The 15,411-nt window shown below is 51.7% G+C and overlaps 1 protein-coding gene and 1 long non-coding RNA gene across 2 annotated transcripts in view; both read right to left on the bottom strand.

Moving 5' to 3' along the window:
• GFOD1 (glucose-fructose oxidoreductase domain containing 1) overlaps positions 1-8,330 on the bottom strand; it is a 120,266-nt gene extending 111,936 nt beyond the window's left edge. The window contains exon 1 of the mRNA XM_043590808.1: positions 7,319-8,330. Coding sequence (XP_043446743.1) covers positions 7,319-7,571 — 253 coding nt within the window. The 5' untranslated portion in view covers positions 7,572-8,330. The remainder of the gene's footprint in view (positions 1-7,318) is intronic.
• Positions 788-4,548, bottom strand: LOC122489229. Its single transcript, XR_006298872.1, has 2 exons — positions 2,763-4,548; positions 788-2,524 (listed from the first exon to the last, which is right to left on the bottom strand). It is a non-coding gene; the product is annotated as an uncharacterized LOC122489229 (long non-coding RNA).
• Positions 8,331-15,411: the final 7,081 nt, after the last annotated feature.

The following is a 15,411-nucleotide window of genomic DNA, read 5'->3' as shown; positions in this document are numbered from 1 at the left end:
CAAGCCCCGCGTCGGGCTCTGGGCTGATGGCTCAGAGCCTGGAGCCTGTTTCCGAATCTGTGTCTCCCTCTCTCTCTGCCCCTCCCCCGTTCATGCTCTGTCTCTCTCTGTCCCAAAAATAAATAAACGTTGAAAAAAAAAATTTAAAAAAAAACAAAAAACAAACAAACAAAAAAAAACAAAAAAATTAAGTACCATTTGGAATAGGTTGAAGAATTGATCACATCAAGAAGAAATAGACTAACATTTATTGAGTTTAGGCAGATAGCAGGTGGGGGGCGTGGGCTCTTTACACACCCCCCCTCACTTTAATTGTCACACCAACCTTGTATGATTTTTTTTTTTTTATTTTAGAGACAGAGAGTGAGAGAGAGAGAGAGCGAGCAAGCTAGGTAGGGGCAGAGGGAGAAGGAGACAGAGAATCTTAAGCAGGCTCCACACCCGACGTGGGGCTCGATCTCATGACCATGAGATCATGACCTGAGCTGAAATCAAGGGTTGGACACTTATCCCACAGAGCCACTCAGGTGCCCCCTATGATAATACCTTTAAATCCATCTTGTTGGCCAGAAACCTGAGGCTCGACAAGGATGTCACACACACAGTTGTGACCTGCCAACCTACTCTATCACCAGCAGTTCTGCGAATCACAATGTTGTCTACAATGAGAGGCCATGACGGCCCTCAATCAAAATATGTAACTAATTGCCTGTGTATTTCCTTCTTGGTGAAACCTTTAAAACAAGCTATTTACTTCCACCATTTTTTTTTATTCCTCCCTAGTTTCAGCATCAAAATGTCCAGTTTCTGCCTTTGGCTTTTTCTCATTTCCGTTTAATCTTCTGCAGAATCGTACATTTTCAAAGCCAGATATCATCAGCAAAATAATCACTCAACTGCACCTAATTTCAGTTAGATGGAGTGGGATTGGTGAACCTTGACTTTTCCTAACAGTACAGAGTCATTTCTGCCATGGACATAACGCCCCAGGGCGTCCTCGACCCTACAACAAACCCATAGACCCAAACCACCGCACTCAGTGCTGAGCGGGCAGAAACTCAAGAGAGAAGAGCACATTGCCTTTTCCACCCTGTGTTCGGAGAGGAAAACATCCCAAAGCGACTTCGAGGGGGGAGCCAGAAATGCGGGGTTTGCTGGGATTTCAGAATGGTGACCGCCAAGTGCACAAATGATGTCCGATTATCTACAGCCGTAGCTCCGCGCGTGGGGCCATGACGACCATCCCCGTTTTCTGTCCCAGCAGCCCTTGTCCGCCTTGGGCAACTGCAGACACTATGACGCAGGGGTGGCAAAGGGCACGGAGCTGAGGACACCAAACAAGTCCGGGAAAGATGCACGTGCAGCACCATCAAAGCTCAGAGAAACTCCGCAGCCTTCGTCACCATCCCAAAGGAGCCTCCCATCCCGCAGAGAGGCTTCCCCCAGCTCCAGAAACTGGGGCAGGGACCAGGAAAACAGAGGTCGTCGTGTTACACACAAAGGCACCAGATACTTTAACACCGTTCCCCCCCCCCCCAACCCCCTCGCCAGTTTAATTATTCACGGCGAGGTTGGTCTTGTTTTCCCAGAGGCACAGAGCCATCACATCTCTGTGTCCGGCTGTCCCAGCATCGACACCACCTGGCGGAGGGAGGCGGGGCTGGACAGAAACGCTGAATCTTGGGTCCCACCCTGGAATCTGCCTTTTGACAAGGGCTCCAGGTGGTCAGACCACGTGTGAGTGTCTGGGAGACAGTGGGCTACTGCGTGCAGGGCAAAGTGTGGTTTACTGATGGACCCATCCTCTTTGTAACCTTTTGCCTTCCCCAAGCATCCATTCATTCATTAAAAAGGCATTCATTTGTCATTTAGCAAATATTTACAGGATGCCTAGTAGGTGACTCAGCGCCTGGCACTGTCTAGGGGAGATAAGGCCACCCCGGAGAGCAAAACAGTCGCAGGCTCTACCTCAAAGAACTTTCTTTCCACATGGGGAGATAAATACCAAATAAGAGAACTAGCAAGGGAAAGAGGTCATACAAACAGCAACAGCGCTACAAAGAACATAAAGAGGGTGCAGAGGGAGAACTGAGAAGTGGGGGAAAGGACTTTGGGTTGGAAGAGGAGGATCAGAAAGGCCTCTCTCTGGACATAACATCGGAGCTGAAATGTGAAGTCAGAACGAGCTAGCCATTCAGAGGAGTGAGGGAGAACCTTCCAGGCAGAGGGAAAAGCCAGTTTGCAAAGGCCCAGAGTCAGGAAAGAGGCTGGTGTGTTTGAGCAAAAAGGCCCAAGGTGCTGGAGGGTAGTGAGCCGGGGAGAGTGGACAGTCACCAAGGAGGTGACAGGGATTCTAGGCAGGGCCACTCAGGCCAAGAAAGCTGAATGATACCCCAAGTGCCATAGGAGATAGCACTGAGAGATTCTGAGCAGGGAATGACACAGTGCCATCTATATATATAGACAGATAGATGGCACTCGCCTATCGTATAGAGACTAGACTGGATAAGGAACAAGAGTGGACCTAGGGGGGCGCCTGGGTGGCTCAGTCGGTTGAGCATCCGACTTCAGCTCAGGTCACGATCTCGCGGTCCGTGAGTTCGAGCCCCGCGTCAGGCTCTGGGCTGATGGCTCAGAGCCTGGAGCCTGCTTCCGATTCTGTGTCTCCTTCTCTTTCTGCCCCTCCCCCATTCATGCTCTGTCTCTCTCTGTCTCAAAAATAAATAAAAATGTTAAAAAAAAAAAAAAAAAAAAGAGTGGACCTAGGGAGCCAGCGTGTGGCTCATTGCATACTCTAGGTGCAGCAGGGCAAGTTGGAGACAGGTTTTGACTGACCCCAAAGGCTGGCTGGGAGCTTGTGCTGATCTGGATACAAAAGGTGAATGAGACCATCCCGGCGAGGAAGGGCAGGCTGGAACCTAGTTCAGAAGCCTTCAGGCACCTGGCAGGCAAGGAGCTTGCAGAGAGAGAGGCACACGAGGAAATTGACAAACAGCAGTGTCATTTTGGGCGCCGGTTAATTTGGTAACATCTTTGTCAAAGGAAATGAGCACATACTTTTTGACCAGCCGCTGGCATATTTGTCCTACAAGCACGTTCGTGTGCGCAAAATGACACAGGTTCTAGGTTGTTCACTACGTGTTTGTATAAGCAAAAGATTGGGAATAACCCGAATGCTCAGTAATAGGGAACTGGTTAAATAAATGTTGATTTATCCATATGATGAAATACTATGCAGCCAAAAATAGGAACAAGGATACTTTCAGATGCTGGTTTTTATATACGTATATATGAATGTGTGTGTGTGTGTGTGTGTGTGTGTGTGTGTATCTTTTCAAGATTAACATTGTTGCATGACAAAAGTATATTAACAGTACGTATGGTATGGAATGTTACCAGCTACGTAAAAAAGGTTTTAGAATTTTTCACCCACATGGTTGCCACTACATACCCAGCCAGATCTTCAAAACTGGTAAGAGTGATTGCCTCCAGTTTGCTGAGATGCACTACGATAAGTTTGGGGAAAGATGGGGGGCATGTGGTGCTGAGACCACCGCAGGGTACATGAGGGGTGAGAAGGGGAAAGGGGGAGGCTTCCGGGAGGAGGTAACACAAGGGCAGACTCTTCCAGAATGAACAGGCAACCCTCACAAGGCAGGTGTTCCCGACAAAGGCATGGACATATAATCAAACAGGGGACCATTCAAGGGCACACTAGTAGTTTGGGGTTTAGCTAAAGCTCATGGGGTTCCAGAATAGCCAGCAGGATATGAGCCCGGGCAGGCTCACCCGAGGCCAGCTCTTGCCCGACATGCCAAGCACTTGGGACTCTTCCTAGAAGTGACGCAAGGGGGGCACAGTGACATGACCGAGTGTAAAATCTTCAAGGAAATTCTGGCAGCAGCGTGGACAATGGAGGCAGTGGCGAGGAGGGGCAGGCTGGAACCTAGTTCAGAAGCCCAGGTACGGAGCCAGTTCCTTCTCTGGAGGAAGCAGTGATAGCGAAAAAGGAACAGATATAAGAGAGAACTAATTCCACGGGTGGGGTAAACAGGAATAAAGGATAATTCTACAGTCTCACCCGAGCTACTACGATCTGAGAAAAGGAACTGAGGCAAAGAAGCAAGGTTAGGGGATGGAAGGGGGAAAAAAGGACTCCAGGGAGGCAGAATGGCGGTGTTCAAATCCCCAGCAGTATTCCCTTGAGCAATTCCACTCGGGTCTCTGGATTTTAGCTGCCTCATTTGCAAAATGGGCATCACATCTATCTCAGAGGACCATTCTCATCATGAAATGAAACGTTTTCCATACTGCACCTACCATATTGCCCGGCACAGGGTAGGTATTTAATAAGGGGCAGCCCTGGGCGCTGGAGAAACTGTACAAAAGAATGGCAGGAAAGTCTCTACAACAGAGAAATGCCTAGTTCATCAAAGTAGGGATTTCAAGGGAATTTTTAGAAATTAAAGGAGGATGTATGTGATTCTATTTTTTTAAGGTTATTTATTTTGAGAGGGAGAGAGAGGGAGGGAGAGGGAGGGAGAGGGAGGGAGAGGGAGGGAGAGAGAGGGAGAGAGAGGGAGAAAGAGAAAGAGAAAGAGAGAGAGAGAGAGAGAGAGAGAGAGAGAGAGAGAATCCCAAGCAGGCTCACACTGTCAGTGCAGAGCCCGATGCAGAACTCGAACTCACAAACCCTGAGATCACGACCTGAGCCAAAACCAAGAGTCAGACACTTAACCGACTGAGCCACCCAAGTGCCCCTATGATTCTATTGATTCCAAGTGTCATTCCTCGATGGTCCCCAGACCAACCCCTTACCTTGACAGGCCTGAGACCAGTTATGAGTGTGGATAGATGGCCACAGACCACTGGCCACTGCTGGGCCAGCAACTCAAAGCCCTAGCCTTTGCCAAAAGAAGGCCAATTCACCAGGACCAGTGAAGACCGGCTTGTTTCAATTCTGGGCAAACTCTAGCAGCTATAAACCCCAACGGCCAAACCAGGCCTGTAACTGTCTGGGGTGTTTCACTTCCTGTGTTGTATGTGCTGAACCTCTAACCATGACAGCAAAGCATACCAAGATGACCACCAGGCTGCATATTTGCAGGTACATCGTCAACGGGAGTGGCCTGGGGATTTTCCAGGAGAGATGATGTGGGGAATGAGACCAACATCCGGCCACATCTAAAGTCGATGTCCCCCTTCATTTTCGATAATCACAACCTATCTCAAGTTACCTGCAAAATCAGGAGTTAAAAAAAGAAAAAAAGCTCAAAACTTCCTACAAAACATATACGCAAAACCCTATTCCTTAGTCACGCTTATTAAACTAAGTCTGTTTCTGAAGCCTCTTGGCTTGGCTTTGAAGAGGTAACTCATGTTAGTCTTGTCAAGGGAAAAAAAGAAGTCACGGGGATTATTGCAAATAAGAACAGAAGTATCCGGAAACGTATAATGTGTGCCCCTCCTCTCCAACCAAATGCTCTTTGAGCTGAAGTACAAGAGTTGGTCAGGAAACAGGGACATCCTTGTCCTCCAAATTGCCACTCTCCTGGTGATACGCCTTAGGGGTGCTGACCGACAGGGCTGCGTTGCCATAGTGGGGAGAAGCGATGTTACAAGGTCTGTCTGATATGACCAGGCATAAGCTCTTCAGGTGAAACCTGGTGGATACCAACTGTCCTAATAGATTCAGGCCACAGGAGGGGTATGACCTATTTGATAACGCACAGACCCACTGCAAGCACAGAGGTCAGCTATCCAACATATATGACACCAAACAGAAAAGAGAGCCCAGAACCCAAGGACATTCAATTCAAGGCCAAAGAAAAATAAACAAAGGTCAGAAACTTAATCAAATTGACATGAAAACTGACAGGCTTGGGCAGCCTCCTTAGGAATTGGATCAGATGTCCCGTCTGAGTCCAGAGCAAAATGGCCTAATTTTTTTTTTTTTTAAATGGTTTTCTAGGAAGACAGAGTTCTACCTTCCGGTCATAGGTCTCTGCAGTTAATTAAAATATACGTACATTTCATCTACCCTTAATCCGCGCCCATTAAAACATAAAAATAAAACACGCCTTCCCAGATTACATAAATTACCATGGACTTCTGGGTACTGTCCCTGCCCTTCCCTTGAAACACTTCTTTAATGTCGCGTCCTGGGCCATAAGCTTGGTCTCTTTCCTCATCAATAAAAATTCCAACTTTCAAGGGCGGGCGGTACACTTTCTGGGCGGGTTCGGAGGCAGGGATACTGCTGGGATCGTCTTAGGTATGTGTGAGGACTGCCAATGGACAAAATTACGCTTCTTTTTCCCCTGGGCACGGCAAAGCCGCGGTTGCTCTGTGCTCGGAGATTGTTCAGACTGCCTGGGTTATATAGGTGGGGGGACCGGATGGCCAGGGGCGGTGAGCCCGTTCCCAGCCTCCCTGCCCACGTCAGACCTGGGAACTTTCCCCACGGTTATTAAGGAGGGACTAGTGCATGCTCCCACGTGAAAGGGGCTGCGCGGGGGCTTTTCCCACACAAAGCACCCATGCCTCTGGAACGGCTGCGTTCGTCCCCTAAAAATTCAAGACCTATCATTCCAAACCCACGCAGAAGGCAGCTCCTGAGCTGCCACGCTCGACAGTTAAATCCCCCTGGTTTTATCAAACCGGTCGTCACTAACCCACGACCTCCTGGAAGACGTCCCCATAAATCCCTCTCCCCCCGCCCCATCGAACCACTCCCGCCGTCCTCGCTTACAGCCAAGACTTAGTAATTCCAGCTGATCGTCAAATTCTAACCTCACACCAAACTAACAGCAGAAAGAAGCAAACTGGCCGGGCAGGACGTCACAGCTGCTCCGGATCAGGTAGTCTCCCGCCCTCAGGAAAACCAGACACACGTGTGGGGCCCTTGTTTCGGGTGTTCCCGGGCGCGCACTCGCCTCTCCCAGGCGCGCACCCACGCACACACTCGGGGCACTACGGGCACAGCTGGGGACTGAGTTTCCTCTCCCTCCGAGCAGCCCATGCCCAGTCCTCGGCATCCGATCCGCCTGGTCGACATCCCGGGAACACACGCCTCCTCCAGCCTCCGCGCCACACACGTGGGAAGGCGCGTCCAGGTGGTGCCAGAAGGGAGGAGAGAAGCGCAGAGGCTGGGAAGGCCGGGGATGAGGAAGGAGGGAGCTCCGAGTGGCCTGTGGCATCTCAGGTCCCCGGGCCGGCGTAGATGCCTCGTAAGCCTCGGGGATGAAGAGGGGGCGAGAGCAGAAGAGCAGCAGGGAAGGAAGGAAGGCTGCAGGGGAGGGGGGAGGGGGTCGCTCACCCAGGGTTTTGACAGCGATCTGCCTGGTGAGGGGCGGCGGCAGGTTGATGCACACCAAGTCCACGTCCTGATGCAGCAGCACCTCGTCAATGCGGCTGGTGTAGAAGGGGACGCTCATCTCCTTGGCCAGCTCCTCCGCTTCCTCCTGCGTGCGGCCCCACAGCGCCTTCACCGCGAAGCCCTCGTCTTTCAGCAGCGGGATGATGACACGGGCCGTGAGGCTGGTGCCGAACACGCCCACCCCGGGAAGCATGGCTGCTCCGGTCCGCCGGGTTCTGCCTCAGCTCAGATCTCCGGTCCCACAGGCTCACACACCCCCGTGTAGCCAGTCCTGCGCCCGGCTCGCCGCGGTGCGCCAGCAGCCCGTGCACCGGGCAAGGCGCCCGGGTGCCGAGAGCGCACCGAGCTGCAGGCGGAGCAGGCTCGGGGCGCCTCAGTGCGGCGTCTGCTGCAGTGTCCGCCACGCGGGGCTCTCGTCCCTCCCGGGGGCGGCGGCAGGGACCCCCCCGGGGCGCCCGAGGCCCCGAAGCCCCGCGGAGCCCCGGCTCAGGCAGCGCCCCCGCCGCAGCGCCGGCCGGCTCCGCGAGCCCCGCCGAGGCCGCCCCATGGCCGGCTCATCCCCGCGCCCGCGCCGCCGCAGCCCGGGACCCGCTCTCTCTCCCGCGTGCTTTCCGCAGCCGGCGAGTCGCACACCCTGCCCGAGCACGGACCGGCGCGGCTGCGGGGTCCCCCTCTCTCCCCCGCCCTCGGCTCCGAATGAAATAATCCAGCGGCCACCAGGAGGCCGGCTAAGCGCGCGGCTCGCAGGGCGCCGGACGCGGATCTCGAGCTGCAGCGCGGCGCCGACGGCCACGACCCGGCGCCAGCCTTCTCATTCTGCTGCCATGTTCGCTCGCAGCGCGGCTCGGGCAGCCTCGGCCCCAGGCCGGCTCGGGCTCCGGGATCCCGCGGGGACGAGGGCGGAGTTGGGGAGTTTGGCTGTCAGCAGCCGGGTGTCGCCGCGCCGCCCCCGCCGCAGCGCCGCGCGCCATTGGCCGCCGCGCGCCGCCCCCGCCCCCGCCGCCCCGGGCTCCCGGAGCGCGCCGCGCGGGGCCCAGGAACCCAGCCCGGCTCCTCCCCCGCCCCGCCCCGCCCCGCGCGCCTCCGGCCCCTCCGCCGCTTCCCTTTCTTCGCCCTCACCTCCTCCCTCCCTCCTCGCCTCTTCCCAAACCCCGCCCCAAGCGGGCCAATAAATCCACCGGGGCGGGCGCGCCCTGATGGGCTAGGCGTGCGTCCCTGGGAGGGGGAGCGCGGGGGACCCAGCGAGGTGTGAGCGACGGAGCGGGAGCGAAGCCTACATGCCCAGAACACACTAGGGAAGCTTTCCAGGCATTCTCTCTGAATCCTCGCGCTAACCTTAAGGTTATTGGAAACCCACTTAACTGGTGATGTAATTGAGTCCTGGGAAGGGTAAGTGACTCGCGCAAGGTCACACAATAGGTGAGCAGCGGGCCTGCGATTGGAATCCAGGCTAGGCTCCAGAGTTTGGGCTGCGGGCTGGAGAGTTCTCTCTCCTTCTAAGAGGTCTCGCTCCAGCCGCGCGCCACCCCTGCCGCCGCGCGCGCAAGGTCCTGTAGCCTTCCTCCTCCCAGTCGTCTTAACGAAAGCTCTGCTTTCCCCCGCGAGGCCAGCCCCTGCTATGTGAGGGGTCCCCGGAGTGGCTGCGGCACGTGTGTCCACGTCTGGGTTCTGAGAAGAAGGGGACGCCCTGGCCAGAAGCTAGGCCAGTTGCTTGGCTTCGAGCTTTGGCTTCTTTGGCAGCTTCCCGTGGCCTCCACTCGCTGGTCTCTCCCCCACCCGCACCCTCTGCTCCTTTGGAGGAAGGGGGAGGGGGGCCGGCTAAAGTTGGCTCTGCGTCCCTGGAGCCCAGGGAATCCTGCGCCTGTCTGGTTTCCCATATCCTCCGCACGGATCACACTGGCATGTGTGTAGTAAGCACTCAATAAACATTTGCTAAACAAATGAATGAATATTCACCGAATGTCCGCTGCGTGTCCACTTGGTGCTGGGATGCGTGACCCAAAGCTGAAAGGGGCCTGGCTTCTGGCTCCAAGTCTCTTGAGAGGTCAGGGGTCCTGTTCCTCTCTTGTCTTCAGCACTCAGCTCAATGTGGCACACGGTCTGCTTCAACGCAGGAGCGGAAAACGTGATACTTGCAAGCGTTTGAAGCAACTTGTAACAATCAGGCGGGCAACTTGTGGCAATCGGGCAGGCGCGTGGAGAGAGCAGGATACCAGAAAAGCTCGTGTGTTGCAATGAGGGGGGGAGGTGGCTGACCTCAGGGCGTTAGAAGAAAGGCACAGAGGACACTGAGTGCTCTGAGTGGCTGCCAACGGCCTGGGAAGGTCTGAGACAAAAGGAGTATTGCCATCAGTACTGACAGGCTGCTTTTGAGCAGAGGTTTTGTAAGAACCAAGGCAGGAACGCCTACCAGGGTAAGGGGCGCAGGCAATGGGGTCAGACACGAGGCGCCATCTCGGCACGCAAGAGGCCAGGTCATAGGTCAGGGATGGCAACCGCTCATCGAGAGCAGGGGGTGTGGAGCTTGGCATGGGGGTTGGAAGCAGAGACAGCGCACCTGGGGTTGACTCTTCGTTCTGCCATTTACCAGCCGTGGGGCCTTAAGCGGATTACTCTATCTTTTGGTGCCACGGTTACGTTACCTGTGTTAAATCGGGGTAACAATGGCATATACACAGAGTTTTGGAGGATTATCAAATCCTTAGAATAGTGCCTGGCACATCGTAAGCTCTAGATAAACGTTAAATACATATGGTAAATAAACATGGAGAGGGGTCTGTTACCAACGTCATGCTTGATAGGAGAGACAGCTGTCCAAGGGCAGCAGTATCTAGCCAGTAAGAGAGAATTCTCTTTGTGTTCTTTTCTTTATTTTTTTAATGTTTTATTTGTTTTTGAGAGACAGTGCGAGCCGGGGAGGGGCAGAGAGAGAGAGAGGGAGACACAGAATCCGAAGCAGGCTCCAGGCTCCGAGCTGTCGGCACAGAGCCCGCTGGGGGGAGGGGATCCCACGAATCGTGAGATCATGACCTGAGCCGAAATCGAGAGTTGGATGGTTAATCAAATGAGACACCCGGTGCCCCTGCTTGTGTTCTTTTAAAGGGGACTGTACCCATAGCTGCAGTGTGAATAAAAATACACCTTACTTCTGTGTAATATCAAAAGAAAATGACCACAAGTGTATAAAACAGACATCATCCCCATTTCATAGAAGACAAAACAGAATCCTGGCAGCATCTCAGACTTAGGGATCTAAAACTGAGTGCTTCACTTCCAACCTCGCCCCCCCCCCCCGCAGACTGTTTCTCCCCCCATCATTCCCATCTTAACAAGTGCCACCACCAGCCCACAGCTGGCCAAAATCCTTGGAGGTGGCCAGGGCTCCTTTCTCGTACACTCTACAGTTGAGCATCACCAGGTCCTCAGCTTTCAAAATGCATCCAGAGTCTGACAGCTTCTCTGCCGGGTGGGGACCTGGGGTCCCCGTCATCACTGCCCGGACCAGAACATTCACCTCCCCGCTGGTCTACCTCCTGGAACCTTTTGTGCTTCCCCACAGTCTGTATTCTCCACACAGCAGTCAGAGTGAATCTTTAAAAGGTAAGTCCAGTCACGTCCCCTTAGACTTGACACCTAGCAGTGAATAAACCCCAAATTCCTCAGGATGTCCTGAAAAGCTCCTCCTGAGCCAACCTTCTGCCTCGCACGTCTCTCCGCCTCCAGCCCTCCACCCCACCGCCTGTACTCCAGCACACTGGCCTCCTCGCCGTGCACTCTACCCAGAGAGCCCCTTCTTGACTCCGGGCCCTTGCACTTGCTGTGTCCTCCACACCCCCCTTCCACCCCCATGTATCCACCTGGCTCACTCTCCTCACTCTACTCCAGTCTCTGCTCAGATATCACTTCCTTAGACGGCTTTGCCCCACCATCCTGGCTAAAATGACATTTTGTCACATTTCCTCCCCGTGTCTGGCTTCGTTTTTCTTCATAGCTCCTCTCACCGCCTTGCAACATGTAATATACCTGTTTATCATTCTTTTGCCTCAACAGATTATAAACTCGTGGAGGTCAGAAGTTTGTGTGCCTTGCTCATCCCTGAACGCCCAGCGCCCAAAATTGTATCTGGCGCCTGCTAGACGCTCAATATGCATTTGTTGAACAAATCCTTAGATGTTCTTCTGCCCACCAGGTTTTATTACGAAGTTCTGTACGAGTTAATGTTTATAAACTCCTTAGAGCTATGCCAAGTGCCGTGTGCAAGAACGATTTAGGCCCCGGAGGAGCGAGGCTGAGTATGGCAGGGCCCCCGCCTTCAGGTTACTCATGCCTGGTGGCCTGTTGATACGAATTGACAATGGCAAGGTAGCGTGACTCACACCATGGTAGGAACCTACAGAGGATGATCTGGGAGTGGAGGAAGCCTTCCAAGACTTGTAGCCAGAGGAGACAACTAGACTCAGGTTTTGAAGGACTTGCTGGAGTTAGCCGGAATAAAGAGGGGAGAATATTCTAGACTGGGGGAGGCTAAAAATAGGCTAACTCAAGGGTTGCCTGGGTGGCTCAATTGGTTAAGTGTCCAACTCCTTATCTCATGGTTCATGAGTTTAAGCCTCACATCGGGCTCTGCAATGACAGCACAAAGCCTGCTTGGGATTCTCTCTCTTTCCCCCTTCCCAACTCTCATGTGTTCCCTCTCTCTCTCTCTCTCTCCCTCTAAAAAATAAAATAAACAGGGGCGACTGGGTGGCTCAGTCAGTTAAGCATCTGACCTCAGCTCAGGTCATGATCTCACAGTCCGTGAGTTCGAGTCCCGCGTCAGGCTCTGGGCTGACAGCTCAGAGCCTGGAGCCTGCTTCAGATTCTGTGTCTCCCTCTATCTCTGCCCCTCCCCAGCTTGCACTCTGTCTCTCTCTGTCTCAAAAATAAAAATAAATAAAAACATTAAAAAAATAAAATAAAATAAACTTTAAAAATAGGCTAACTCAAGGTGGAAGAGTTTGCATGGAAGAGGCTAGGACATGAGGGACGGTGGCCCAAAGACCTAAAGCAGACAGTGAACAATCAGATTGGAATTTTAAAGATTAAAAAAAAAAAATTTTTTTTAATGTAATCGCTACACCCAAGGTGGGACTTGAACTCATAACCCTGAGATCAAGAGTCACACGCTCTACCAACCGAGCCAGCCAGGTGCCCCACATTGGCCTTTTACAACCATTGCTCAGGCTCCGTTATGGAGGCAAATTGCAAGAGGGCATACCACACGCAGCCCCACAAGGAGCCCACCGCAATACCCCGAGTGTGAAGGGAAACTCATGCATGGGAATGAAAATGCAGACACAGGTACATGAGATAAAGCAGGGCACTCTGCTATGACAAGATGGAGTCTCCCAGGCCTTGCAACTAATTGGACGTGCGAGGGGGGTGAGGAGGAGTTGGGGTGACTTCCCAGGTTGGAGTAGGTGGAGAAGCCGAGTGTCCATTTGTGTCTCACCCGGTTCACGGTACCGGGCAGGGGAGGATTGCTCTCAGCACACATCGATCCCAAGCTTCTGATAACATGGACCTTTGAACCCCAGTGCTTTTGCACATGATACCCTCACAAACATCTGGTGTTTATTCTTCATGTTCTTTGTGCGAGACCCTCTTAAACCTGGATCCTGAATCCCAACACAAGCCGGCGTTCTGACCTTTTAAACAGTTCTGAAAATAAGCCTAAATTTTCTCTCCCCTCATTCCATGATTTATCTGCCAATCTCTACTGTTTGCATTTGGGTAAAGAGTTTAGGCCCATTTTCATGTCATTTAAGATGAGTGTCATGTGACTCCAAAAAGAACATTCTAAACCTTTCTTTAGAAATAAAAATAGTGTGGGGGCGTCTGGGGGACTCAGTCGGTTACATGTCCAACTTCGGCTCAGGGCATGATCCCACAGTTAGTAAGTTCGGGCCCCACATCAGGCTCTGTGCTGACAGTTCAGAGCCTGGAGCCTGCTTAGATTCTGTGTCTCCCTCTCTCTGTGTGTCCCTTCCCCGCCTGTGCTCTCTCTCTCTCTATCAAAAGTAAGTAAACATTTTTAATGTTTTTTAAAAAAAAGAAATAAAAAATAAAAATAGTGTGTGGGGCACCTGGGTGGCTCAGTTGGTCAAGCATCTGATTCTTGATTTTGGCCCCCATCATGAGCCCAGGATCATGGGATTGAGCCCTGCATCAGGTTCCATGCTGATCATGGAAACTTTTTAAAAAATCTCTCTTTCCCTCTGCCCCTCTACCCTGCTATCTCTCTTTCTCTCAAAATAAGAAGAAAAAATAAAAATAGTGGGGATTCATTTTTTTATTCATAGCCCTAGGATGATGATAAAATGGAATTTCTTCTCATATTAATTTAGTCTAATGATAATTTTAAATATTTTCATTGTACAAGTCACTGACACAGATTACAGAAATTTCAGAAATAAAAGGAATTCTACCTTAATCTCTCCAGCTTTACACAGCCACTGTAAATAATTTGGTTTATTCGCTTCCGCAATTTGAGAAATATTTTATTGTTTTAATGAAAAATAAAAGAGAAAGTCTTGTTATCTAGCTAGATTTGTTTATTGTTCTTTTTGATACAAAGTAGAAATAAGTTTTGAGGGGCGCCTGGGTGGTGCAGTCGGTTAAGCGTCTGACTTCAGCCAGGTCACGATCTCCCTGTCCGTGAGTTCGAGCCCCGCGTCGGCTTCTGGGCTGATGCCTCGGAGCCTGGAGCCTGTTTCCGATTCTGTGTCTCCCTCTCTCTCTGCCCCTCCCCCGTTCATGCTCTGTCTCTCTCTGTCCCAAAAATAAATTAAAAACGTTGAAAAAAAAAATTAAAAAAAAAAAATAAGTTTTGATCGTTTTTAGCTGAGAACCCATAAATGCCCAATAGCCTTAAAAATCTTAATATTTGTAGAACAAAATACTTTTGCTCTTGGTAGAAACCTAGCTTTGCCAAATGCCTTGCTGGAGATCCTGGGATTCTACTAAACATTTCTAATATGGAAGGTGCTGAAACTTATTCCTGGACTTGTCATTAGTAGAGTTTTAAAAGTACCCATTCAACATTGGGTACAACTCTTGATCTGGGCTCAGGTCACGATCTCAGGGTTGCTGGGGTGGAGCCCCATGTCCGGCTCTGCATTGACAGCACGGAGCCTGCTTGGCATTCTCCCTCTCCCTCTCTTCGCCCCTCCCCTGCCCGCGCTCTCTCTCAAAATAAATAACTACCGTTTATTGAGTGCTTGACATACATGAGCCACTAGGCTAAGCCCTTGGCATGTATTTACTCCTTGCAGCTCTTGCTGGTAAGTACCATTATCCCCACTATACAAATAAAGAAACCGCTACCTAAAACAAGTTAACTTGCCTAAGGTAGGTCATAAAGGCATAAAGGTTTGACTGAAATCGCCAGACTCCAAACTCACAGTGTATTACCACTGAGCCCTTGAACTTGTGTTAGATACCACAGCCTCCGTTTCCCCCCCTGACAACAGGGCACCGGGCCCTCTAAAGAGAAACACACTTACATTTCTCCCCTATGTCTTTCTCTCCTTCCCCTAGCAAAGGCCAACAGGCTCCCTGAGGAGGGGTTCCCTAAAGCTGTGTCCAGGACAGAAAAATCAGTGCGGTGCCTGTGCTGTTGCTCCTGGGGACAGGGGCATAGGACAGGATTGCCCACCAGCATCTCTCCCCTGGACTCCTAACAGGCCCAACCCTCACGCTGTCGCTGCCTCCCACCCGTAAGTAATCAGAGCTTTGAAAAGCATTAGCCATTAAACTTCAATAATTAAAACATATTTTTTTAAACGTAAACATTGTCAAATATACCTCAATATTAAAAAAAAATTAAATACATATCAAGACAAAAATAAATAGAAATAAGACCACTGGCCATCTGGATTAAAACCCTCTGCTGCTTTCCTCCGGCACCCGCAATACTAGCCTAAGGCCCTCGCTATGGCCTCGAAGGCGCTCGGCTCTGTCCCTCTGTCCCAGGAATCGGATTCTTGGGCCCG

The sequence above is a fragment of the Prionailurus bengalensis genome, chromosome B2 (assembly GCF_016509475.1).
Source record: "Prionailurus bengalensis isolate Pbe53 chromosome B2, Fcat_Pben_1.1_paternal_pri, whole genome shotgun sequence".
Lineage (NCBI taxonomy): Eukaryota > Metazoa > Chordata > Mammalia > Carnivora > Felidae > Prionailurus > Prionailurus bengalensis.
This window is presented reverse-complemented; position numbering and strand designations above follow the sequence as displayed.